Consider the following 25869-nt stretch of genomic DNA (forward strand, 5'->3'; position numbering starts at 1 on the left):
CTGAAAATGTAATTTCTTGAACTAATTTTCTTAAAACCTTCAAAATAATTAGAATTAAAAATATTAGGAATGCAGTTTAGAATTTGTTTACGTTTTTTTTTTTGCTGCTAGTCACAAGTGTTAGCATAGATTAGCATAGATTATCGTTTCATTTTGGAATTCACCAAGAATTCATATGTGTTTCATTTTATTTATATGAACACAGGAGGAATACTTCACGATACTTTATTCAAATTATACAGAATATTTCTCTTTCTATTGTCACAGGTAAACATAGATAAACTTTAACTGGCAAATCAGGCAAAGGCGGTTTTTGTTGTAGATCAAAATCTCGAAACACAGTTTGGCATGAAAGGAGTCCACAAATGCTTGCGTTCTGATTATTGTCTTGATTTAATATTTTTGGATACGGCTTTCAAATGAGTTAATATTATGAAAAATATTTTAATATTTTTTTATATATTCATATATATTTTTGATATATTATATAATTTTTTTAAGTGTTAATATCTTAGGGGGAACAACACCATAAAAGTTTATCCAAAAATATTAAATCAAGTTTCAAGAACAGAATTCTGAATATAATTATATATCTCTACTAAAAGAAACATTTGTATATTCAAAAAATAGTGCCAATATTTCACAGTTAAGGTATATTAGAGTCCTTTTGTTACAAATACTAAAATAATGATTAAAATTAATTTTTTATTTTGTAAAATACAGATTTATCGATAATGTATTTATCGTTTGTGGAAATTGTTGTAACATTTGTTTTATTTCGGCTTTAATCTTTAGATTTTCGTTCACAACACACAATGCCATTAATTCGCTAAACTATGAGTCACGGAGAATTGAGAAAGATATTGCAAATTGTAAATCAAAATTGAAATAAAATAAAATAAATTTGCAATATGCTTCAATCTCCAAAATTTACAGTTCAGTGTACAAACCTGAATGTTTTCCGTAGTTAGATAAATTCAATCCAGTAGTTAATATTTTCATGTTTCTGGTTTGGTGTAGTTTATTTTAGAATTCAACAAAAATTTTTGTTTTTTTCCAGATAAATTCATCACTTCAAAAATTTTATTTTTATATGTTTTACAGCATCCAAAATAAACAAATTGAAATAAGACAGCAAGGGGCTTATTTTTGTGGGATGTGAGAAGAGGCAAAGGTGGGGAATGGGGAAACGACATTATTAAATAAAAGTACACAAAATTAAATAAAAAGACAGTAATTCACAAATTAACCTCTGCAGTCTCCACAATAAACCAAGATGGTCCCACAGGCACTGACAGAGTTAATATTACCATTAATCCTCTTGCATAGAAATAGTGGAGCCCCATAGACAATATATTTATATATTTATATATATATCTATATATATAGTGCGTCCAGATAAATATAACTCCATATGTATAGACGTATGCTCTATATGTAGGTAAGACGGGCGTGGCGTGACATCACCGGACGTGGCACAAGCTGATGGCAGCGTAGGCTGGAAGATGACACAGTTGGCTTTGAAGGTGCACCATTGGTAGGAGTTTTTTTAGAGCACAGACTGAGGTCTCAGGGAAGGGGGAGGGAAGGTCGTGATGTCATAGGTGATGTCATGCAAGGGACGTGTCAGAGACCTGCTGAACATTGCTTTGCCTACATGTCCTCCTGCCTTACTCCTGCATAGCGTCACTCCATTTTTTTTTTTAAATCTCCTTGGCCAGACCTGCGGAGTGTCACTCCACTTAACTCTTTAGTTACTAGCGCTAAGTGTGTGTGTGCAGTAACTTTTCCAACTAATTAACAATTAAGGCACAGCACAAACACACAAACACACAGACATACACACAGACACACACATACACGCCTGTGCAGCCCCCACTACCATCAGAGTTTGCATGGGGGGCAATAAGGCTCAATATAAGGATTTCGAAGGGGGCAACTGCTACATCTACCCCCTACTCCTTCCTCCCTCCTGAGTCGGAGAGTTAATGCTATGAGATTATCAATATAATGAATATGCCTCCACCCTACTACAGATAAGGACGACTGGTTGCTTATGACGGGTGCTGACTGGCGACGGCGGGCACTGTCTTAGAACTTGGAGATTTCAAAGGACCACGAATGCCACTCTGGGCATCACTCTGAATTCCACTTACCCTAATAGCTACGGGAGACAGTTTAGGCTGATCATTCTCTATAGTAGCGGGAGAAGAGGATCCTGTCTGTTTTTTTTCAGTTTCATTTATCCGATTAAAAGTTAAAGAAGTTGTAGTCAACTTTGACTTGTCACTTTCTAATCCACTGACACATTTACTAACTGAGGGCACACAGGGAGCTTTCATTTGGTTGCCGTCAGTCACACCATCTTTACTAAGGGTTGGTGCAACAGAAGATATTTTTTCAAGGACCTCCACAGCTTTACTGGCACTATTTGATGAGGCAGCAGTGATTGTTGTCTGGTCAGTTGCTCTATTAACACCAGAGGCAACAGTGGTCCTCTTTGTCTTTTCATTTTCTGGTAGACAGGTTCGGTTAATATGAACAGCACTGGTTACTTTTACCTCCTCAGTGTCTACTCCACTTACTCTATTGATAGTTGATGCGGCAGGAGCCATCTTGCCTTTGTCTGTTTCCCCGATTTTGTTTATTATTGGTGTGTTAATGTTCATAGTTGTCTGGTCACTTCCCTGTCCACTTAAGACTTTTGTAGATGGGAGTGTAATGTTTATTTTAGCCTGATCCGTTTCTGTGACACTGTACCTGTTCAGTGGTTGAATATTGGTTGCCATCTTTGTTTGGTCAGTATCTACTTTTTTTACTTTAACATTTAAAGAAGATACGGACTCTGCTGTAGATGAAACATGCCCTGGCACACGAGCACCCATAGTGGAAATATCACTTCCTCTTACATTATCACCAATAGAAAGGGGAGATGCAGGAAGTCTAGTTGGTTCCAAATTCACATAATGTACTCGAATAGGTTGTAAGACAGTGGTTTCACATTTTACATAACCTAGGCCACTGGTACTTTCTTTTATCCCATCGGTTTTCAAATCAATTAATTGGTCAGGAAGAGAGGGAACAGACTTAGAGGTGTCAGACACTTTGGGGCAACAAAGTAAAGGATTCTTTAGAATATCCACATTTGACTCCTTTTCCTTAACAGTATGTGGAGATTCTAGAACTTGAGATGGCTTAGGGCTGATCTTTGTGTGATCAGCTTCCGCCATCTTTAGCCCTATATGTTCACAGGACGTAGTCTGGATAGTAGAAGGGACAACCACCTTTGCAGGATCAGCCTCTGATACCCTGCCCTTTGGAGGATGACAAAGCTCTTGCTTTGGATCCAGAGATGAACACAGTGCCCCCTTCATGGAGTGAACATCAACCTCCTTACTTTTAGTAATTTGGGGTGATGTTTGGCATGTGTGTGATTCTGTTGGAAGGCTACATGGAGCACTCTTTGTGGGAGGATGAGATGGACTCTTACCAACAGTAGTTAGTTCCTCAACTACTTCCAAATACCATCGCTCCTTCATTGCTCCTCCCTCTTCCTCTTCTTCTTCTCCTCTTTCTCCCTTCCTAGTGTCAATGTCACCTCCACCATCCTCCCCTTCACCTCTTCGTCCCTCATGTTCCTGCACAGGACTTAATGTCTTCACCTGGCATCTCCCTACCAGAGCATGAGATGGCTCACCCTGTGTTGGAATTGCTGCGGTGGATAAGACAGGGGATTCCTGGGGGGAGAATGGAGGAGGTGGCCGTGCTGTTGACCCTAATTTACTTCCTCCCTGAACTTTCCCCTCAACAGCTTTGTGCCCTTCTCCCTGTTGTAATACGATGACACCTACATCTCCTTCTAGCTTCTCCATGCTATCTGGTAGCAGACTTTCTGCTCCACAGAGACTCCTAGGGGATTCTTGCCTCCCTACTCTCCTCACTGCTTGTGTTCTGCTTCCAATAGATTCTGTTCCTTCTCCATCTGCTGCCCCTCCTCCTCCTCCTGGTTCTTGTTTCCTGGGTGTTACACCACCTGCACCACCACCCAACTTTTCTGCGGATTGTACCCTCTTAAGGAGAGGGGAACGAGGTGGCTCAGCACTCTTAGGCCTTGGACGTGAGACAGGCGGGGAAGGATGCAGCTTTGGTGGAAAGCTCTGGGTTGTAAGACTACTGCCCACACTGTGGCCAGGAATGAGAGGCGGAGAGGCTGCAGTAGTTGGGGAAGGAGTGTGAGCAAGTGGAGAAAGTGGCATGTTGCCAGCAGATTTACAGCGTGCAGACCGGTACTGGCGATGCAGCTTGGGAGATAGCCCATGCAGTGTGCTGGGACGGATATGAGGAGATGGCGGGGCAGGAGAAGCGGATGAAGAAGATGTGGGAGCACAAGCAGTGGATGATGATGGGGGAGGGGGAGCAGGAGAGTTAGGAGTGCTAGAAGAAGGGGAACTGCCCTGAGATGATGCACCTAAAGAGTTAGACAAAGAAAGAAAATGTTAATATGCAGAAGACCAATCCATATAGCCCCTCCCATGGTAACACGCAGGGCACCTGGTTGTTAATTTTACTAGCAATATAGTTCAGCAGTGAAAGATAACCTGAACATTTCATCCTTGAAAGATCACAGATCAATAACTCTACTTTCTGCAAATCCTACCATTTCAGAGACATTTACCACTTACCCCCTTAAGACATGCTACATGAATAAATCTGGACCCACCACTCGCTGACACACCTGCCTTTAACGCCTTATAACCCAATATATGATCCCCTACCTGGTTTCTACAGAAATGTTATCATTGCCTCCAATATTATAACTTATTTCTGAACTGTAGTTTGCCAGAGATTTAAGCAGAGCCTACCTAAGTAAGCAGAGTCCATAGAGCGATAACTATGGGTTGGGGATCGAGCAGAGAGACTGTGAGTTGGAGACCCAGGGAGACTGTCACTGGAAGAGAGAGATCGGCTGAGAGAAGAGAGGGAGCGACTGGTGTGTAGAAGATTTGACTGCTTGGTGATCTTACGGAAGAGTGAACTTCGCTTTTTACTATGAAAAAAGAGGGAGGAGAAAGAGAGATAAAGAATATTTAACATATTGAAAAAGAAAATGTATCCTTTTTCTTTTGTCTTGCGGCACTCTTGTTTATAAATCTTTCCCTGCCATTAATCTCCCTCTATCTCTCATTTTCCCACATACCTCATTTGCTTCTTTTAGTCAATGCAGAACTACCCAACTTTCTGAAGGACAATCACTGGTTCTGGATTTCTTTGTTAGTATCATAGAGTGAGATGGCACTGGTAGTATTATATTTCTTGCCTTTAGCAAACTGACCCTCATCAATAAAAATATGAATAGGCTGTACTGTTTGCTTTGTTTATTTAATACTATAGCATCAAGAATTGCCTAGACATTCTATGCTCCATTCAACACAGTATGAGGGTCACCTGCAAGTAAAGGAATTACTACAAAGTGATACTAGTCATTAAATATGCATTTCTCACACATCCTTCCATCATATTCTTCCTCAGCTCTGCTCCTTTTAGAACTTCACATTCTCGTTTCTAGATTCTTCTTCATCCTTTTTAACACCCTTTCTCATTTCTCCAATACATAAATTCCCAAACTTACGTTTCTTGCCCCTCTCTTGCAACACTCCTCTTGCTCCTTCTGGCCATCTTTGATCGGTAACTGCTTCTCCTGGCTGGGCCAGTTCTGATTGAAGTGTTCTCAAAAGGGGTTGTGGTGACAAGGACCTTATTTCCGCTCTGAAGTGGTAACCATGTGGAGTAATAAGGGCAGGATAGTGTCAATGTGGCATTGCAGACCAGTGCAAACACGAGCTTTTGTTCCTGCCATCACCCAAAGAATACTAGGTGTTCTTACCTTCAAAATAAGCTCCACCACCTCGGTGTGCACCAAACCATGAACAGGCTCCCCGTTAACATGTGTAATTAGGTCACCAGCGCATAGGCCAGCCTCATGAGCAGGTCCTCCTTCTTCAACATGCTGCAAATGAATAGATGAGTGCAATAAGCATAGACTTCGATATCTAAAACTCTTGGCAACTTTATTATAACTTTGGTAGAACCCAGTTCCTACATCATGGTTATTCTCTTGGGTGACCAAGGAGTTTGACTATGCTTTGAGTCCTTGTCAACAGTCTCATAGTTGCAGATACTCACCCACACTATGTGCTGCACACTGTATACATCACTCTCCCCCATGTACACTCGGATGGCCCGTAGAGTAAAGCCATACTTTTTCCCAGAGCGCTGAATGGAGATGGGTGAGCGGAGACTGGTAACTGCTGGGGTATAATCGCGGCTGGGGGAAGAGTCCCGTGAAGAAGGGTTGGAGGAAAGAGATCGAGGAGACATTGGACTGACCAGGGGGGAACTGCTGTGCTGCTCAACTAAGGAGGAAGCGAAAAAGGTTGACTGAATGTGATAATTAGATGAGTGTGATTATAATGTCATCCTAGTTTGGTCACTCACCCAAAGTATCTGACTATGCACTAGGACTATTTGGCAAGACCCACAAAGATCAATAAAATATGTCATTACCTGCAGACACTAAGAATCTGTTAATTCATCCTGAGAACCGAATGATCTTTCCATTTACCACAAAGCCCTGTCCATTCATCCTTAGAATCTACACACTAAACCTCAAATCTGCCCATTCGCTTTGACACCATAAGAATTTTGACATTCACCGGAGATACTGTAGGATTCTCATATATATTCCTAAGGCTACTTTTTGAAACTTTTCAGAGATACATTTGTTCCTGTTAATTGTCAATTTTGTCATTACGGGGTTTGAAAAACATGGTAAAAATTTGGATAAAATGACCTCTGGTCAGATGAAACAATTAATTAAATTGAATTTAGTAAGTAATTCAATGTAAAAAATAATTCCAAAAGTACTGATCAAAATTTAATATTTTTAATAAAAATGGAAAATTACTTTTTTTAAATCTTAAAATATCATATATAAAATATATATATATATATATATAAAACATATCAACATATTAAAATATTTTGTATAAAATTAAACCATTTCAAAAGTTTATATAAAAAAAGTAAATATTAAATAATTTAAAATCTATGCCATAATCTACTATATATCTATATATAGATTTTTTTTGATTTTTTTTTACATAACAATAAAACATAGCGTTTAGGAACATGATTATTATTTTTTAAGTGTATCATGATATTTAAGAAGATATCTAAAAATATGTCACCGCAACGTTTCGACCTGTACCCAGGTCTTTATCAAGTGAGAGCTAACGCTTGATAAGGACCCGGGTACAGGTCGAAACGTTGCTGTGGCCAATAAATCTGTTTGACTTACCAGTGACTTTTCTATTAATACTTGTACTTATAAGGGATGCTAACCCATAATCATTTAGCACCCTGTGTTTTTTATGATTGAGTGCAGCCTCCTTCTTTCTTCGAAATGTAATAAGACATATGACATATACCTGTAGGGATCATGACAGAGAGGGCAGTGGTGGATGCCGATTTTATGACCTTTCCTCCTGTTCTACGCCGTTCACTGTCCCCAGAAAGATGTTGGTGTCGAGCTCTTCGTAGAACAATTTCATTGGTAGCGCGAGGGGAGGAGTCTGAATCCTGAGGGTGGTGAGTGTCTGAGGACTTGTCTGCTGTAATTGTGATGAGGGGGGTTAGAGAGAAAGAAAGGAAAAAAGAGAAGGAGAAGGAAGAGCAAGAGAGCGCAAGAAAAAAAGAGTAGAAAATGAGGAAGAGAGTGAGAGAATAAGAGGGAGCGATGAGAGAAAATGTAAGAAGGAACAAGGAAATTAGGAATAAAGAGATTGAGGGAGTGACGTAGTGAAATATAGAAAGAGTTTGAATAAGTAAAAAAGAATCAGAGAGTAGAAGGGGCAGAGTGTCAGTGAGTAAGGGAGGAAAAGAGAGAGTGAATTAATAATTAATGAAAAGGCATAACGCATGAAAGGTTTGGGATACAGGCAGAGAAAATAGAATCGAGGAAAAAGTGAATTAATAAGTGAAATGGTACAGATTTCACAGAAAGATTAGAATGTAAACATCGGAAAATCAGCCAATATTAAGGTATAATACACAGCATTATAATATATGTTTTTCACAAGCCCTTGTCAATATAGCTTCCCAATCCCATTAACCTATACTCAACCCCTACTTGGCAGAAATCCCAATGCTGTAATACTATTTTGTTTTCTGATTAGTCACTATCTAAGCAAACAGTCTAAGTAACAGATTTGGATTAATGCCCCCCATGGCACATGCACATACTGTTGACAATTTGAATTAATGACCATCAATTATAAGTGTGGGACGCCACAAAGAGGATTATACAAGGATGTAAAAGCCTTTAGCTTTTCAATATATTGCTTAATGTTTTAACCACAATGAATAAGTTAATTTGATGACAACATAGTGTCATATATATATATAGAACACTCACAAGGCTCAAGTTCCCCTAGTGGAATCTTGCTTTGAGTCTGTTGGGTCCCGCTGCTTCCTTTCATTTTACTTTCCCCTTCTCCCTCCAGAGGAGCCACGAAACGCGCAGTGTCAACCAGAGCAGAGAACCGACGCCTGGCAGCCAAGGGAGGACTGGAGTCAGCATCTGTGGCATCTGAGAAGTGTTTCCTGTAACAGCACAGGAATGACCATCAGGATTATTCCCTAAAGTCGAAGTCTCAGGACAGCGAATTCAAACTTAATTTAATATTTTAGTCCGAAATAATCAAATTGAAAAAAACAAATCTAAATTGGCAAATTTCTCCAGTTTGGGTATTTTGACCTCAAATTCTCTAAACGTTCTCTTTTAAACCTTATAATTCACACTTAAGTGAATAATCCTACAGAATAATCTCTCTCTTGTGTTTTAAATAATTAATTCTCAAGTGGTGTAAAAACCATATCTCTCCAGCTTTACAAAATTTGCGAGAAAAGCCCTTTTCACTCGGTATTCCAAATACTTAAAAAAATAAACTAAAACATCCCATACTTGTGTTTTGAAGAGCTTTATAAAGGGTGAAGTGACTGTGATCTGATGACCATCTCAAACACACAAAGACATCCAACTAACAAGTACATTATATTCTGGGGTATGTGTAGAAGGAAGGGTGATGTGTTGAGGAAGTGGATCTACTCAGTGAATCGGTTCTCGAAGAGTACCACTTTAATGCTTTGCTTATATAACAGAAATTAAAGAATTTTAAAATGTGATATTTTCCATCCATTCTACCCGTGACAGTATAATATCCATTAGACTACTTTACAAAAATCTCTCCCATCCCAAAAGGCATAAAAAGGGACATGACTAATGCCTTTCTATGAGTCACTATTAACTATGAAAGAAAACTTTACTGGCAATACACAGAATAAACACAACTTTGGTACAGTCACCAAATAAAAAAAATACACTCCACTAAAATAATGATCAAAATATAATGATTTGCAGAACACTTAGTAAGAGGGTGGAAATACAGCAATTGAAACATATTTCATAGACAGGTTTTAGAGACTAAAGGGATTTTGTGGTTTGGTGATGGCTAAACGTTGATTGATTTCACTGATGAGACAATTGATGGCCAACTGAACCCCACTCTGTGACGTCAATAAGTTCACATAATAAGGTCCTACTAATTGAGGATGCAACCAGATACACAGAGAGAAAGCTACGAGCTTATTGACCAGTCCACCAGAATACCACAACATAACGAGTGACTGGGCAACATAGCATCCAGGCAGTAAACACCCCGCTTGTTTGGGCAGATTCTGATTTTCTGTGATGATGTCATTGCAATAGGTAACCATCCATGATACTAGATGGGCCGAATGGTTCTTATCTGCCATCACATTCTATGATTCTATGATTACTAGCAAGACTATATTTAATAGGGAACTAAAGAAAAGTACTTGATAAAATGGGTTCTGGGAAAAAAATGTCCTAAAAAGGTGGAATAATATATAGAATATTATGATTAAACCCTTCCCTATACATCACTCACAAAGTACAAGCTACGTCCGTGCTGGCAATTAATCGATAAATAAACTAAAACTCGTCTGGCCAGAGAAGCAATTTCCTGACCTTATAATAAAATAAATTGCCGATCCTAAAACAATTTCCTTTACATTCACTTCTGAAGATTGACTCACATTTCAGGTGAAACGGTTCTCCAGCAGCGGTCTCGTAGGGTGACACCACCTAACGTCTCTCTCTTGGTCCCTCTCTCACTTCTTTCTTGTTTGGTAGGGTCTCGGGAAGGAGTGGATGGTTTCTGCTCCAGTTGGGATAGTTGCTCCATACTACTATAAACCTGTTTTAAGGGATACATAGATTGCAGACGTTAATTAAAACAGATTGAGAAAGATATAGGAAAAAGTCTGTAGATGTCTTTGGCAGATCTTCTGTGTTGTCCCGATTTGATGACCTGCTCCAATTAACACACACTCGAGACTGAGATTTTTGTTTGCAACAAATATAATAATAAATAACTTAATGCTAAATAGGCTCGTATTTGTATGTTATTAACAAAACCAGCAATGATCCATTTCCTCCCAGTTTCCGTTTGCCTCTTTGCTTCCTACTATAATCTCTCGACAAATCTGACCATCAGACCCACCTTGCTAAATCTTTGTGTGCAGGATGAAAACTGTCGGATTTCCACAGAGTCTTCATCATTTGTATCATCCTCATCATAAGAGTTGATATGCTGATAGCGATCTGTTCGAGCTAAAGTGAGAGAGATTCAGCACCTCATTAACCCTCTAACCTCTAGGTATAGTGACCCAGTATCTATATGCCCTGTAGGTTATTGTACCCACTGTCAAAGTAACTGGTGTCGTCTTCGGCCTCCAGATGGGGAATAAATTCTGCTTTCTGTCTAAGTAAACCATTCCAGTCCAGATCAGTGAAAAATCCATGGGTCTTCACCTCAATGGCACCTCCTACAGCAGCAGAAGAGAAAAGGAAATGGAATTATGTGGAACAATATATACAAGAGGGAGATGGTGGAAGATTGGAAGCTGAAGAAGTTAGTCAGTTATCACATGTTATAACCATATTATTATGAGGATGTAGTGGGAAATGAGTGAATTAATTTACTTCCAGAATTCATGTGAATATGAGGAGTGTATTTTGGGGATTTTTATTTTTTTTGTCTCACCTGTTCCCAGTCTGAGTAAAGGGTCAGTCTGCAGGAGACTGGAGATTAAATGTTGGGCATCTGCTGGGAGTGCCTCTTCACCTTCCGGCCAGATTATATCATCTGGATATTAACAGAAAGAAAACAAGAGATATAAATGTAGAGAAGAGCAACTACAGTGTGAGAAGATATTGACATTGAAGATTAATATTCTTACCACTGATCACCTGACCAAACAATTCCTCTGGTGTATCTCCGAAAAATGGGACACAGCCCACAAGAAACTCATATAATATGATGCCCATTGCCCACCAATCCACCGGTTTCCCATAGCCTTGCCTCAGGATAACTTCAGGAGCAATATATTCTGGAGTGCCACAGACCTAGAAGACATAGAAAGGTCTGTGGATCATGATGCCTTTCCACCCTTCCACAAAGTGACACAGACCAAAGGGCGATTGTGGGAAATGGTCTCTGACTCATCAAGAGCAGGAGGGCGCTAAGGGACATGGAATCTGTCCCTTTCCAACACAGTGTGACATAGACAGGAGCACGCTAAAGGACATGGAGTCTGTCTTTCCCATATTAGGGTGACATAAAGTGGAGGAAGGTATAGGACAAAGAGTTTTCCCCTACCAACACAGGGCGATAGAGAGAGGAGGGGGCACATTAATTGTGTCCCTTTTATCCACACAATGATACAGACAGGAGAGAGGTATAGAACTTGGAAACTGACAGAATGAAGTTACAGGACATTGAATCTATATACCCCAGAGCAAATTGACCTAAACTGGAGAGAGGATGTCACCTGCTTGTCCAGAAACTCTCTGGCCTCACTTTCAATATGTCCCTCGTACAGATTGGTGGTGAGGTTCATGAGCCCCATCTTAGACAAGCCAAAATCTGTCAGTTTGACGTGACCCATCGAAGTTATTAGGAGACTGAGAGAAGAGATAGAGGAAAAAGAGAAGAAAGAAAGTGTGTGAGAGACATAGAGGGAACAAAACAAGGGGTGAGGGCTACTAGGAAAACGATAAACACATTGTCATACACTACATGCAGGCTATTTCTTTATACATAAATATATGGTATATACACAGACTCCTCCTCACTTGTCCGGTTTCAAATCCCGGTGAACGATGCCATAATTATGCAGATATTCCAGAGCAAGGACAGTCTCAGCAAAATATAGCCGTGCCATCTCCAGGGGGAGGGCACCAATGTGCTTCAGCAGGGTGGCACAGTCACCCCCTGCCAATGGAGACCCGACAGAAAAAGGGAGAGAAAGGAGAGAGAAAAAGAGAGTAAATGGTATGAGGAAAAAAGTAATTGAAATTCGAAAAAAATAATCTAGATAGATCTAGAGTTATCTAGCTATATATCAAGACGGTCCAGTACAGGCTCTCAAGCTGTTATCAGTTTATGGCCTTGATTTAATAATTTTTTTTAAAGAATTGCACATGTTTTAGTATTTGTGGATACATTTTTAAAATTTTTAATATATTGAAAAAAAATAATTTTAAAACTTTATCTCTAAACGTTCATCCAGAACAGTTAAATCAAGGCCTATATTCCAAAGAATTCTCTGCCAGGCAGTGAACAACAGCTAGAAAAGGGAAATATAACTGCAAATAAATAAACATAGATATAAAGACATGTAAATAAAGAAAACATACATATATACAGTACATTATATAAGCAAAGTGGTCTTAAATTCAAGTGTTTCGCGCCTAAATTCTGTATACGAATGCCCAGGTATTTTATAAAATACACGAGAAAAGTATGATGCATATGTTTTATAGTTTTATAGATTATTTTCAATGTTTATGTATTTTATACAGTTTGTTGTAATATTTACTGTGATAAAATTTACTTTGATTTCAAGGTTGAAGCCTAAAGGTGTCATATTAGATATCCTATATTAAAATTGGCTAACTTGGACTCAGGATATGCTTAATGCTTAAAACGACACTTAAGACCATATATGTCTAGTTACGGGAGCAGATAGCCCCCACCTGAGCTGTCTCTCCTAAATCAGTCTGTTCTTTCTCTTTCTCTGAACTTATCTGTTATATGTATATGACGTTCATTCCTATGTCTTATCTGTACTCCTTTCAACCTTTCACCCCCTTCCTACTACTGTCCTATGAGTATTTGCAAATAAGCACTTTGTTTTTTAATGTATAAAAATACAACTGACAAAATAAAGGTCAGAGGCTTATTTTGATAACCAACAGGTTTCTGGTGTCTAATTCACGCTTCTCCAAGTGCACTTGAAATAATAACAATTTGGGCTCCCTTGAATATACCAAAGATCACATTGGATCTATATCAATACATAGTATAGATACAGATATATGAAATAAACTCACCTTCTACATACTCCATGACCATGCAAAGGTGCCTACGTGTCTGGAAGGAACAGAACATGCTGACCACAAATGGGTTCTGTGCAAAGGTCAAAATGTCTCGTTCTATGAAGGCTTGGTGGACCTGATTCCTCAAGAGCAAGTTCTGCTTATTTATCTTCTTCATGGCAAAGCGCTGGCGTGTCTCCCGATGGCGTACCAGATACACTGCTCTGTATGAAAAATGATCATCTCACAGTGAGCTCAAAGACAGTGGGAGCTATTGACGAAAACTGTGGAAGCCACCTGAGATACAGAAGGCAGGCTCCCTCTTGTAGCTAGACATGCAATGCCAAGTTATTAATTATAAAAGCTAGGCATCATTTGGAGTAAGTCCACGTGTTTACATAGTAAGTCCACTGGACATTTGTAGCACAAGCCAAGTTAATAACCTGTGTCTGTTCAATGTTTACACATATGACCACTGACTAGGTAATGTATCATACATGCTATTTGCCATGGTTGTGGTGAAGTAGGCCAATGATCCTAACCTCTGCCACTCCAGCTATTACGGTCCAAGATTCCTTAATGTTCAAGAGAGCATCAAAGTTAATCACCATTGTATTAGATACTAAAAATGTATACATTTAGGTGTCAATCTCCAATCCATAAGTGGTGCAGACACACTGTGTATTGAGTGATCGAGTCTTAGTTATTTGATTACATTTCTAAATAATACTAAAATTCCACAAATCAAGCATTTTGACCCTCAATCAGTGGACTTCATGTTAACATGCTCTACCTCCATGAAGACGGCATAGTACGTACTAGAATGCAGGGCTACCAAAACCAAGCATCAAGGCGAACGGGCAGTTGGAGGTTCAAAAGACAAAAAAAGGAAGGATGCATGGTATCTTTCTATACTATTTACTCATTCACAAAAGTTTTCTTGAATGTTTAGACCAAAGAGAAATGGATCCAGTTACAGTTCATAGCGTATTAAACAAATTTGATGAAATAAAAAAAATAAAAACTCAAAAAATCTGTCATAGAAACATTATATCTTCTGTTTCTAATTACAGCTTCCAAAATGAGAATAAAAGAAGACTCAAACCAGCAGTATCTTTTGCTCTGAAATACTTTCAAAGTTATTTGCCAAAGTGCAAATCCAAAGTGAATTTCAAATTTAAAGCCAAAGTAGCTAGTAAATTAAAACTAAGATTATTCTGGGTTATCTGAGGGTAAATCCTTCATGAAAGAAATCTTTACTTAGTTTCAGTAATCAAAGCATGCAGAACCATTACAGTTGATCTGGTTTAACTGCTGTCTGAGACAGTGTGGGCTATGTGGTCTGCAGTCGTATAGTAACAGGCAACGCGTTCCACGATGTGATGTCATATCTCAGCACCCTCTACTTGTCAAGTATGCAACTGCGTGTAGATGGGGAGCAACAAAGACGTCTGTGCTGTCTAGGTCACAGGGGGTAGGACTATGAAGACTCCCTCACTCCTTAAGAAGAGAAAACAAAAGTGCATTGTATGTGTGTGTGTCTGTGCATGTGAGCTTTCTATGAGTGTACATGTCAGCATCTGTGTGTATATGTGAATCTTTATGTATGTGTTAATTTGTATGTATGTGTGCCTGTGTGGATCTGTGTGAGTGTCTGTGTAGACAGGCATTTGTTGTGTGTGAGTGCCTGTATGAACGTGCATGTGTCTTCTTTAGTGTGTTCGGAACTTATTTATGGTTGAGGGGTCCATTTGACCCCTTTGAGCAGAGGAAAGATGACAATTTGTCTCGTCAAGAGCCCTTCAAATGGTAATGATGGCTCTGTTTGTTACTGTATCAATGTTAGCTTCATGGCCACAGATTCAGAAAGCATTATTTTAAAATGTAACATATAAATGTGATGAAAAATTGATTTTTATTTTGTGCATTTTTTTCAACAATTTTCTTTACACAGAGCACTGACTGCAACTGATTTGGGATTTAGCCCAATTAAAATTTTCTATGTGCTCTTGAATAGGCCAATCAAATTGTTTTGGCTCCTTCGAATCGCTGCAATTATCATTTGAATAAGTCTTTGCAGGCAAAACGCATAAGATCCCTTCACTCTACAAGTTCCAATTGATTGTGTTGTTATGCTTTTTAAAAGACTTTATAAACGCTTTCTTTGCAAAGAATACCAGTTATACATTTCTTTACATTTTATTCATTGCTATGAATGTTAATCCATGAGGGCACAATTTTTCTTTAAATTGTTTGGCTTCTTGTATGGCACATTATTTTTCCTGCACACCCACCTGATAAGGGCCAGGCCCTCGGTGGATAATGTCATGTCATAGGTAATTCCTCCTTAACATTCTGGGCACCATAATGACTTCATCGGAATGATGTTGTTATGGGGTCAGAAGGTCCTGAGCACCATCTTACCTAAATGGGTTAAACCACTTAAAAACAGTTCAAGCCCTAAGGGCTCCCAAAACCATCCTTCCTCCAGGCTTCTCTACCTCCTTGTGCGGCCTTGGCTTCAGCCTTGCACTGGGCAAGCCTTGCACCGGTGAAGCTATTGGCCTGTCACTGGCCTCCCAGTGAAAACAATAAATTACAAAACGCACGCCCCAATTTTTTTCATTTTGTGACATCGCAATGTAGTAAATTATCCTCTTACAACGTAAACTCTTAGGATAACCTGAGAAAGTTAACATCTATCTTTATTTTCCTCTTTACAAACCCCTAATGAAAAGTGGCCATCTGAGGAATGGCAACTTGGAGGTGTCCCTAGGGGCAATGTAAACACTGCCTTTTCTCTGAAAAGGCATTGTTTGCATGAAAATTCCTGAAGGCAAGGATTATACTCACCAGAACAACTACATTAAGCTGTAGTTGTTCTGGTGACTATAGTGTCCCTTTAATAGATAGTCTGTACTCTTGCCAGTCTACATTAAATGGAAGAGAATCACTTACCCATATGCTCCATTGCTAATCAGCTTTATAGTTTCAAAGTCACACTCCTCAGGGGGTTTTATGGGTTTTGATGCTACCCCTCCTTTTCCCTAAATAAAGGGGAGACGAGATGGATGTAGAGAAACAGACAAAGAAAGGTCGCTATAATTATAGAATTAAACCAAAGAAAGGCTTAGTCTAAGGCCAGTGATGGTGGAGTTATGACATTATTTATTCATACAAAACTGATTGGGTAGAGGGTATTGAAGAAGATGGTACATGGGGACTGGTGGGGGATAAGGGATGCTGACATCGAGAGTGGAACAAGGGGAACCTGGCTAGCAGAATTTAGACGGGGTCTGTTGAAATACAATGATTGCGATCTAGAAGAGAAGGTGAATATAAATGACGTGGTGAGTGATCAGTTACAGAGGGCAAGATAATACAGAGAGAGGGTAATTATTGTAGTGGGAGATACCTGATACTGAGAGGAAGAGAGAGAGGGATAGGAAATGAGACAGTGCATGTGGGAATAGCGTGTGAAGAAAAAACAAAATAAGGTGAGCTCAGATAGAAGGATGAGCCGATCTCAATATGGTGAGAATGCGAGAATGGGTAGAAGGAGAGAGAAGAGTTGTCTTCAATGGAGGAACCAAGTATCGGACAGAGATGGACCAGAGATGCAGGAAGAGATGGAAAGAAAACCAATGGAGAAAAGGAGGAATCGAAATGAGGGCATTGGCCATAAAAATGGAAGTGGGAATTGAAAAAGAGGAAACGGGAAAGAAAATAAGATGTCTGGGCATGTTCAAATATCTTGGTGTCCATTGAAGACTGAGACCTTGGACTTAAAATGTTCACCAACACTGCCTGGGGCTGACATTTTAAACTGGCATTCATCTCTTTTAAAAGAAAATAACTATTTGTTATTAACTTTAAGCATCCAAATCTAGATATTACACTCTCTCATTGTGCCCATGGAGGCAGAACATGAAAATGTGTCAAATGCCCAAAACACCTGTTATAGCTCTGCTGTATTGCTATCCAGGTTGCAAAAAGCTTTATCCTCTTAAGTCCCCAAAATACCAAATGGCTGGCTTATGTTAAACTCAAGAGGGTTACATTGGAATGGAGGAATGGAGAGAAGGAAATAGATTGGAGCTGTCTTACCTCTGTGGTATCTTCATTCTCTTGATTACTTGTCTCTACAATCACTGGCTCCTCTGTAGCTGAAACCTCTGTCAAACAGAGGAACAAAAACAGATTCAGGTCAGATTCCCTCCCAGGTACGATGATGCAGAGACTGGAGTTCTAGAAGGTAGAGTACCTGGGAAGGGGTCTCTGGTTAGCCCCAGTTGTCGGATTATATACTGAGGAATGTCTGTCTTCAAATTCCCCTCCTTCACCTGGTCTTCAGCCGCCTCGAGCAGGTGGTAAAATTCCTCAGGGTTAAACTCCTGCAACCAATGTACATAAGACTTGAATATGCTATAAGAGATCAGAGCCCACACCGCCTTTACTTTTATAATTAAAGGAGGTGTGTAATTACATATAATTCAACACATATAACATAGACATTTTCCTGTAGATTAAATAGTGATATTCAGACTGCATAGACATGTCTCATACAATATTTACTGCAATTCAAAAATATGTTTCTGAGTATTATTGGTGGGATTCCTTCAATTTGTGTGCATCATGAGCAAATCTCTTGGTGTTTTATTATTTTAACTGTACTTTCTCTACAACACAATTAGTATTTTTTCTATTACAACCACCTGGGTCAACTTTTTTCCTCCCTACCAGCTTCCTCCATCTGTTTCCTATCCTAAAACTTCCATGACTCACATCACCCTCTCCAGAATACAGGTCTCATTTCTGAAGCAACATTACCACAATTTGAGCAAACTTTGTTCCTTCGGTAAACCTAAACCTTACTAAATATTCTGACTATTCAGGCCTCACACTTATCCCGATTTGAGCGTTACAGTCCTGACTTTAAGGTCCTGACTTTTGTCACAAACTCATATCAGTCCTCCATGATGTGGCGAACAGAACCTCACCATAGGCTTTTGGAAGAGTCTGCTTGTCAGCCTCCTGCCACAGGACTATGACCCCTGCAATAGACCTAGCCAAAATACGTTAAAAAGACTCTGTTCGTGCAATTGGGATTATATGGTTCGGTTACCGAACAACCGCACGAACCAGAGACCACCCTGGAGCTTGTTAAGCCTAGTTAATACTTTGTAACATTTCCACCACAGTGTTCTAAGTGTTCGTCTGGGTGGCCGCAATTCCTATGAACGACCACGAGGTGGCTACCGTCTGGTTCGCATGAAAACAGGCAGTGGTGTTTGGTCGTCTAGTTCATGGAACTGTTTTCGGACACTGAAAGTCCTGAACACCGCTGGACTTGATCGCCTGTGTTTGCTTTTATAACACTTAGGAAGACACCGTTCGGTGGAATCGTTCGTCTGAATAAGGTAAACAAGCTCAAGAACTATGGATTCCGTTCGGTAGTTTCCGTTCACTTTTTAAACTACCGAACTAGACCGACCGCAAGCCCTTATTCTAAGGAACTGTTTTGGGCATGGGACCATGTGTGCGGTCGGTCAAATAAATGACTTCCAGGAAATTCCTGAACCCCTGAACTGATCTGGGTGATTTCTGCATATGTTGGTCACCCAGATCAGGTCTATTATTATTATTATTATTATTATTTTATTATTTATATAGCGCCAACAAATTCCGTAGCGCTGTACAATGGGTGGACTAACAGACACATAATTGAGATCAGACCACTGGACGTACAGGAACAGAGGGGGTTGAGGGCCCTGCTCAATGAGCTTACATGCTAGAGGGAGTGGGGTATAGTGACACAAACGGGTTAAAGTAGGGGAATTAAATAGTTTGTTAGAGAAGGGTTTATTGAGTGCTTGGTAGGTCATTTTTGACAGTTGCAGGAAAGGAGTCATGGGGTGGGGGATGAGAAGCCTGCTGACAGTTTAATTGATACGCTTTAACGAAGAAGTGAGTTTTCAAAGATTTTTTGAAGGAGTGGAGGCTGGGTGAAAGTCTGATTGAGGAGGGAAGGGAGTTCCACAGAATAGGTGCAGCCCTAGAGAAGTCTTGAAGGCGAGCATCAGAGGTGGGGATCCAGGCAGAGGATAGGCGTAGGTCTTGGGATGAGCGCAGGGGTCTCGACGGGACATACTTGTGTATGAGGGAGGATAGGTATGTTGGAGCAGCATTATGTAGGGATTTGTAAGCAAGCGACAGAATTTTGAATTGGGCCCTATATCTAACTGGAAGCCAATGCAGGGACTGACAGAGCGTGGAGGCGTGGGAGGTGCGACCGGACAGGAAAATAAGCCTCGCAGCCGCGTTCATTACAGATTGCAGCGGTGCAAGCTGGGAACATGTAAGACCGGTCAGAAGGGGATTGCAGTAGTCGAGGCGAGAGAGAACAACAGCATGAACCAATATCTTAGCCGCGTCCGGCGTTAGATATGGGCGGATGCGCGCTATGTTCTTGAGTTGGAAGCGACAGGATTTGACTATCGATTGGACATGGGGAGTAAAAGAGAGGTCAGAATCGAAAAGAACCCCTAGGCAGCGAGCCTGCGAGGTAGAGGTGATAGTAGCGCCGTTGACTTGGATGGAGACAACAGGAGTAGCAGCACTTGAGGGAGGAAAAACTAGAAGTTCTGTTTTGGACAGGTTGAGTTTAAGCAAGTGAGCAGCCATCCAGTTGGAAATAGCAGAGAGGCAGTCAGAAACACGAGTCAAGGTGGGCGGAGAGAGATCAGGGGAGGACAGGTAGATTTGCGTGTCATCTGCATATAAATGATATTGGAAACCAAAGGAGCTGATGAGTTTACCAAGGGAGGCAGTATAGATGGAGAACAATAGGGGGCCGAGGACAGATCCTTGGGGGACGCCGACAGAGAGGGGTTGGTGAGAAGAGGCAGAACCAGAGAAAGAAACACTGAAAGATCGCTGGGAGAGGTAGGAGGAGCACCAGGAGAGAGCAGTATCCCGTAGACCAAAGTTACGAAGAATGTGAAGAAGCTGTTGATGATCAACAGTGTCAAATGCGGCAGAAAGATCAAGGAGGATTAGGATAGAGTATTGGCCGTGAGATTTAGCAGCAATTAAGTCGTTGGATACTTTGGTCACAGCAGTTTCGACAGAGTGACCAGCGCGGAATCCAGACTGAAGCGGGTCAAGCAGAGAGTTGGATTCGAGAAAGTCTGTCAATCTGGCGTACACAACCCTCTCGAGGATCTTGGAGGCAAATGGGAGTAGCGAGATAGGGCGGTAGTTGGATGGGGAGTTGGGATCAAGGTTGGGCTTTTTCAGAATCGGGGTTACGGTTGCATGTTTGAAGGGTGAGGGAAATGTGCCAGAGGAAAGGGAGAGATTGAAAATGCTAGCGAGAGGAAGAGCAAGAAAGGGAGACAAAGTGCGGATGAGATGCGAGGGAATAGGATCGAGAGAGCAGGTGGTGGGGCGGGAGGACAGGAGCAGTGCAGAAACCTCTTGTGCTGTAGCAGGTGCAAATGTGCATAGGATGGCAGGGGGAGTGGGGTTGGGTGATATAATGATAGGGGAAGGAGAGAGATTAGAGATCTCTTTCCTGATTGTAGAGATCTTCTCAGTGAAATGAGATGCAAAGTTTGTGGCGGACAAGGTGGTGGAAGGAGGGGTAGTCACAGGGCGAAGAAGAGCATCAAAAGTGTGAAACAGGTGTTTGGGTTGATGGGACAGTGTGCTTATGAGGGTTTTGAAGTAGTTTACTTTTGCAGAGGAAAGAGCCATGCTGTAGGAGCGCAGCATAAATTTATAGTGGACAAAGTCAGATGCAGAGTGAGACTTTCTCCAGCAGCGTTCAGCAGTTCTGGAACATTTTTGGAGGTAACGGGTCAGCTTAGTGTGCCAGGGTTGTAGTTGGGGGCGCTTGCTGCGTTTAACTGTAGGAGGTGCCATGATGTCAAGTTGAGAGGAGAGAGTGGAGTTGTAGAGTGAGGTTGCAGAGTTAGGGCAGTTGAGATTTGAGATGGGTAAAAGGAGTGTTTGGAGTGTGGTGGAGAAGTGCTGGAGATCGAGGGAGTTGAGGTTTCTGCGAGGTTGGAGAGTTGATGGTGTTGAAATTTTGGTATGAGGTATGCAGATGTTAAATGTTAGCAGATGGTGGTCAGACAAAGGAAATGGATCAGTGGAGAGATCAGAGGTGGTACAGAGATTGGTGAAGATGAGGTCAAGAGTGTTTCCTGCGGTGTGAGTTGCGGAGGAGGAAATCTGTGTGAGTCCAAAGGAGGAGGTTACAGAGAGCAGACGGGAGGCATCAGGGCAGTTGAGCTTGTTGATAGGGATATTGAAGTCCCCAAGTATGAGAGAGGGAGTGCTAGAGGAAATAAAATGGGGTAACCAGGAGGAAAAGTGTTCAATAAATAGTTTAGGGTGACCGGGGGGGCGATAGATGATGGCAATTCTTAAAGGAGTGGGCTTAAAAAGGCGTACAGTGTGAACTTCAAAGGAAGTAAAGGATAGGGCAGGGGCAGGGAGGATAGGTTGAAAGGTGCATTGAGGGGAGAGAAGGATGCCTACACCACCTCCTTTACAGTCGAGTCTAGGAGTATGGGAGAACTGTAGACCACCGAAACATAAAGAAGCAGGAGTAGCGGTATCGGATGGGGACAGCCAGGTCTCAGTGAGTGCCAATATTGTGAGCGAGTTAGAGATGATGAGGTCATGTATGGCTGTAGATTTGATGTTAGTGCAAATGGAGCGAGCGTTCCAGAGTGCACACTGAATTTTGGTAGAGTTGGATAAACTGCAGGGTATTTGGAGGAGGTTTGCATGGTTTCTATTTATTTTGGTGTGAGCAGATGAGGTGTGGGGCCCTGGGTTGCGAGAGACGTCACCAGCTGCCAGAAGTAGGAGGAGAGATAGTGACAGGAGGTGTGAATGGGTTTTATATGGGCGGCGACTAGGGTGAGATTGGGTTAGAGCAGGAGAGAGAGAATAGAGAAATGAAAGCAGGGCTTGAGATGAGAGAAGGGGGGAGTGTAGCAAAGAGGGATTGATGTAAATGTGAGTGTGTTGAGGGAGGTGGGTGGAATGAGATATTTTGATTCTGAGGGAGATAAGAGAGAAGGAGAGGAGGAGAGTATAGAGCATTGCTCTGATGGGTAGGTAATTAGAGGAAAGGAGAATGAGCCGAAGTAAGAAGGAGGACTGAGTGTTAGGGGTTAAGAAGGTGGATTGTGCTCATTACTGGTAGTGTTTGCAGCTGCTATTTGGAGTTATCTAAAGTTGTGTGAGGGATTCTATCTATAAATGTAGTAAGAAACATGGGGTGGGGTGGTGTTGGGGTGGGGTGGGTGGGACCCTGAGCACTGTTCAGGTTTGTTAGAAGTGGTCTTTTAAAACTCTGACTGTGGAAGACAGGGACTGCAATAAAATCGATGACAAGGACTGCAATAAAATCTATGGAATGGAGATGCACAGAAGAGGTGAGGATTGGTCAAGCAAGACATTTGGGTGGGTATCAATAAAATAAGGGGGGGAGCAAAAATAACAGAGAAAGTCTTTAGAGATAAGCAGAATGTTAAATAACATTTAAGTTAATAAACCAGTGATGAGCAGGGCAGGGAGCAACTAGCCTTAGCATGCAGGACAAGATAAACTTCAGAATATATGCATGTATGTGTGCGCAAACACACACATCCATATATATATATCTAAATATATATACATACAAATACACATATGTATATACACACACATACACACACACATACATATATTAAAGATTGCACACCCAGTTAAGATACAATGACAAAGAAATGGTGGTTAGAGATACATAGTTTAAAAGTATGCAAGTGGTTAAAATTCAATACAATTATAGTGTCCAGTATTAAGAGTAGATAGTTTCCTCCATAGTGTACCTTGCAGAAACTCAGATATGCATAAGGCCTTTTCCTTCAATCTGTAGGTGATCTGAGCACTGTTCTATCAGGGGTTATAACTTTTGTGGGGATTTTGTATGTTATTTGTTTTTTTTTTTATAAAAATTGGTGGTTTTGTGTCTGGAAATAATTGAGATAATACAGTACTTGACTCAATTATCTCCCAGGTACAGAGGAGAGATTGACCTAGTTATGTGTGGGAGTGTCCTGGATCGGAGAGCCAATGTAATTGTGTATTTGTTTCTGCTGTGGTTTACTCTCAGGTCCGGGGGGGAGTGCCCCTTGCATGGGGACTGTCATAAAAGGCCAGTTGTGGTCCCATTAAAATGAGTTCCTGCCTACCCTCAACATAGAGTCTCATCTCATGTGTGGGGGGGGCAGCTGTATCTGCTCTGGGGATTGCTATATCACTATACTCCTCTGGGTTATAATCACTTGCTCTTGTAAGAGTAGCCTGCTAGACTCTCTGGAGTAGGAGAGGTTTGCCCACTGGAAGTTGGATCCTGGTCTTGGGTCCAGGGTGGGTGGAGGACGGCGAGACCCCAGCCAAGCTGTAACGCTGGAAGTGGGGACTACAGTGCTGATGGTGTCTGGTGGAGTGCTTGGAGTACTCGGTGAGCACTAGGAGCACCTGGTCGGGTGCCAGGCGGTACTTCACACATGACTTTACCCAAAATACAAAAATATAAAAAATTCACAAATGAAAGACCTCCCTAAACTGTCCAGAATTAAATGTTCATTCTCCTAATTCTTTCTTCTCACTCAAATTTCTTTTTTCATTTTATTTCTTGCTCCTTGTTGATCTTGTTGATCGTTTGTCAGAATCTTCTCTTGCTAGCAATATATCAACTATTTTCAAGTACATTAATCAGCCACAATGTTAGAACCACATTAACCACTGACAGGTAAAGTGAATAACATTGATTATATCGTTACAACGGCACCTCTTAAGGGATGGGATATATTAGGCAGCAAGTGAACAGTCAGTTCTTGAATTTAGTGTGTTGTAAGCAGGAAAAATGGGCAAGTGAAAAGACCTGAGTGACTTTAACAAGGGCCAAATAGTGATCGCCACACGACTAGGTCAAAGTATCTCCAAAACAGCAAGTTTGATCACACAGAAGAGCTACTGTAGCTCAGATTACTGAAAACGTAATGTATGCCATGATAGAAAGGTGTCCGTACTCACAGTGCATTTTGCTGTGTACGGGGCTGCATAGCTGCAGAGTGCCCATGATGACCCCTGTCGATTATATACTAATAATCCCCAGCACTCTCCTCTAACTGTAGAGATCCAGGGTAATGAGCCCTAAATCCGTAATTTCACCCCCCCAAAAAAAACTCACTAGCAACACCTTTGGTGACTTCATGTAGCTAAATAGCATCTGCTCACCAGAACTCCAGGAAAGGAGCAGCGAGATAGAATATATATTGCAAATCATAGCAAGGTAAAGTGATACGAGCATCTCTCACCAGGCATTCCAGAAGACGGGCAGGACGAGAAATGATAATGAGCAGGTTCTTCATGAGTTGAGCGATGAAGGCCACCTCTGACCCATCGGAACGTTCCACTGCCTAGGAAGTGATGAGAGATTATAAAAAGCGATAAAGAGACATAGAAACTCGATTCTCACAGAGTTATTGACTAAAGTGAGAATTCAAGGTTCAGTTCAAAGTGAATTTTAAATTTAAGACCAGAGTAGCCCAACTGAAAGCATTTCCGATTGGCAACTCTGGCCTTAAATGTAAAATTCACTTTGAATTCACTTAGAATTTTCATTTTAGTAAATAACTCTGTTAGTAACATAAACCATGGGAAAAAAATGATATGATGGACCGGCTTGCCCTCAATATCAATAAAACAGATTCTCATTGAGATTAGATTTCAAACACACAGGCTAATGCTGGAAATGACAGTAAAAATCTGAGAAATAACATTAAGAGATCGATCGAGCAATCCTACACCTGCCCGAGGGCATAACGTAAATAGAAAAGTCAATGCAGTGAATAATATGAGTTCATGGTAACGTGGCTGAATTTGTGTATAACTAAATGCCGGAGAAATATTTTAATTTAAGGTAATATAAGTTACTAAAACACCTGCAGTTAAAATATGGGATTTAATAGATTTATCACAGCTTTTAAAGTGCACAAAAATACATACAGAAGATGTATTTGCTTCTGAAAATTAAATTTAAATTAGTGATTAACTTTTAAACATTATGTTTAACCTTCATACAAACACAGAAAGATCCCATCCAGGAGATTTCATTAGCTCCTAAGGAATGTGTGAACGCACATTAACGAATCAAAGTAGAATTTCATTCACATTATTACCTTTACATAGGTAGAGGAGATGCCAGATATTGTACCATTGTTAGGTACTGCCCAATGGACTTGGTGCAATATGCCACTTATAGGAAGGGACCAAAAGAA

At 40.8% G+C, this 25869-nt stretch overlaps 1 protein-coding gene across 8 annotated transcripts in view; it reads right to left on the reverse strand.

Moving 5' to 3' along the window:
* Positions 1–1061: 1061 nt before the first annotated feature.
* The window catches only part of MAST1 (microtubule associated serine/threonine kinase 1), a 91781-nt gene continuing 66973 nt past the window's right edge, over positions 1062–25869 (reverse strand). For 7 of the 8 annotated variants that reach the window (XM_063449571.1, XM_063449575.1, XM_063449574.1 and 4 more), the window contains 19 exons: positions 24907–25008; positions 17787–17916; positions 17630–17697; positions 16481–16569; positions 13538–13746; positions 12278–12416; positions 11974–12106; positions 11383–11548; positions 11187–11288; positions 10846–10968; positions 10644–10753; positions 10177–10337; positions 8474–8661; positions 7488–7670; positions 6184–6413; positions 5885–6007; positions 5630–5766; positions 4863–5047; positions 1062–4468 (listed from right to left, as the gene is read on the reverse strand). In XM_063449571.1, coding sequence (XP_063305641.1) covers positions 2055–4468; positions 4863–5047; positions 5630–5766; positions 5885–6007; positions 6184–6413; positions 7488–7670; positions 8474–8661; positions 10177–10337; positions 10644–10753; positions 10846–10968; positions 11187–11288; positions 11383–11548; positions 11974–12106; positions 12278–12416; positions 13538–13746; positions 16481–16569; positions 17630–17697; positions 17787–17916; positions 24907–25008 — 4992 coding nt within the window. In that variant the 3' untranslated portion in view covers positions 1062–2054. The remainder of the gene's footprint in view (positions 4469–4862; positions 5048–5629; positions 5767–5884; positions 6008–6183; positions 6414–7487; positions 7671–8473; positions 8662–10176; positions 10338–10643; positions 10754–10845; positions 10969–11186; positions 11289–11382; positions 11549–11973; positions 12107–12277; positions 12417–13537; positions 13747–16480; positions 16570–17629; positions 17698–17786; positions 17917–24906; positions 25009–25869) is intronic. The other variant, XM_063449573.1, reaches the window with a different exon arrangement.

Source organism: Pelobates fuscus, chromosome 3, assembly GCF_036172605.1.
Source record: "Pelobates fuscus isolate aPelFus1 chromosome 3, aPelFus1.pri, whole genome shotgun sequence".
NCBI lineage: Eukaryota > Metazoa > Chordata > Amphibia > Anura > Pelobatidae > Pelobates > Pelobates fuscus.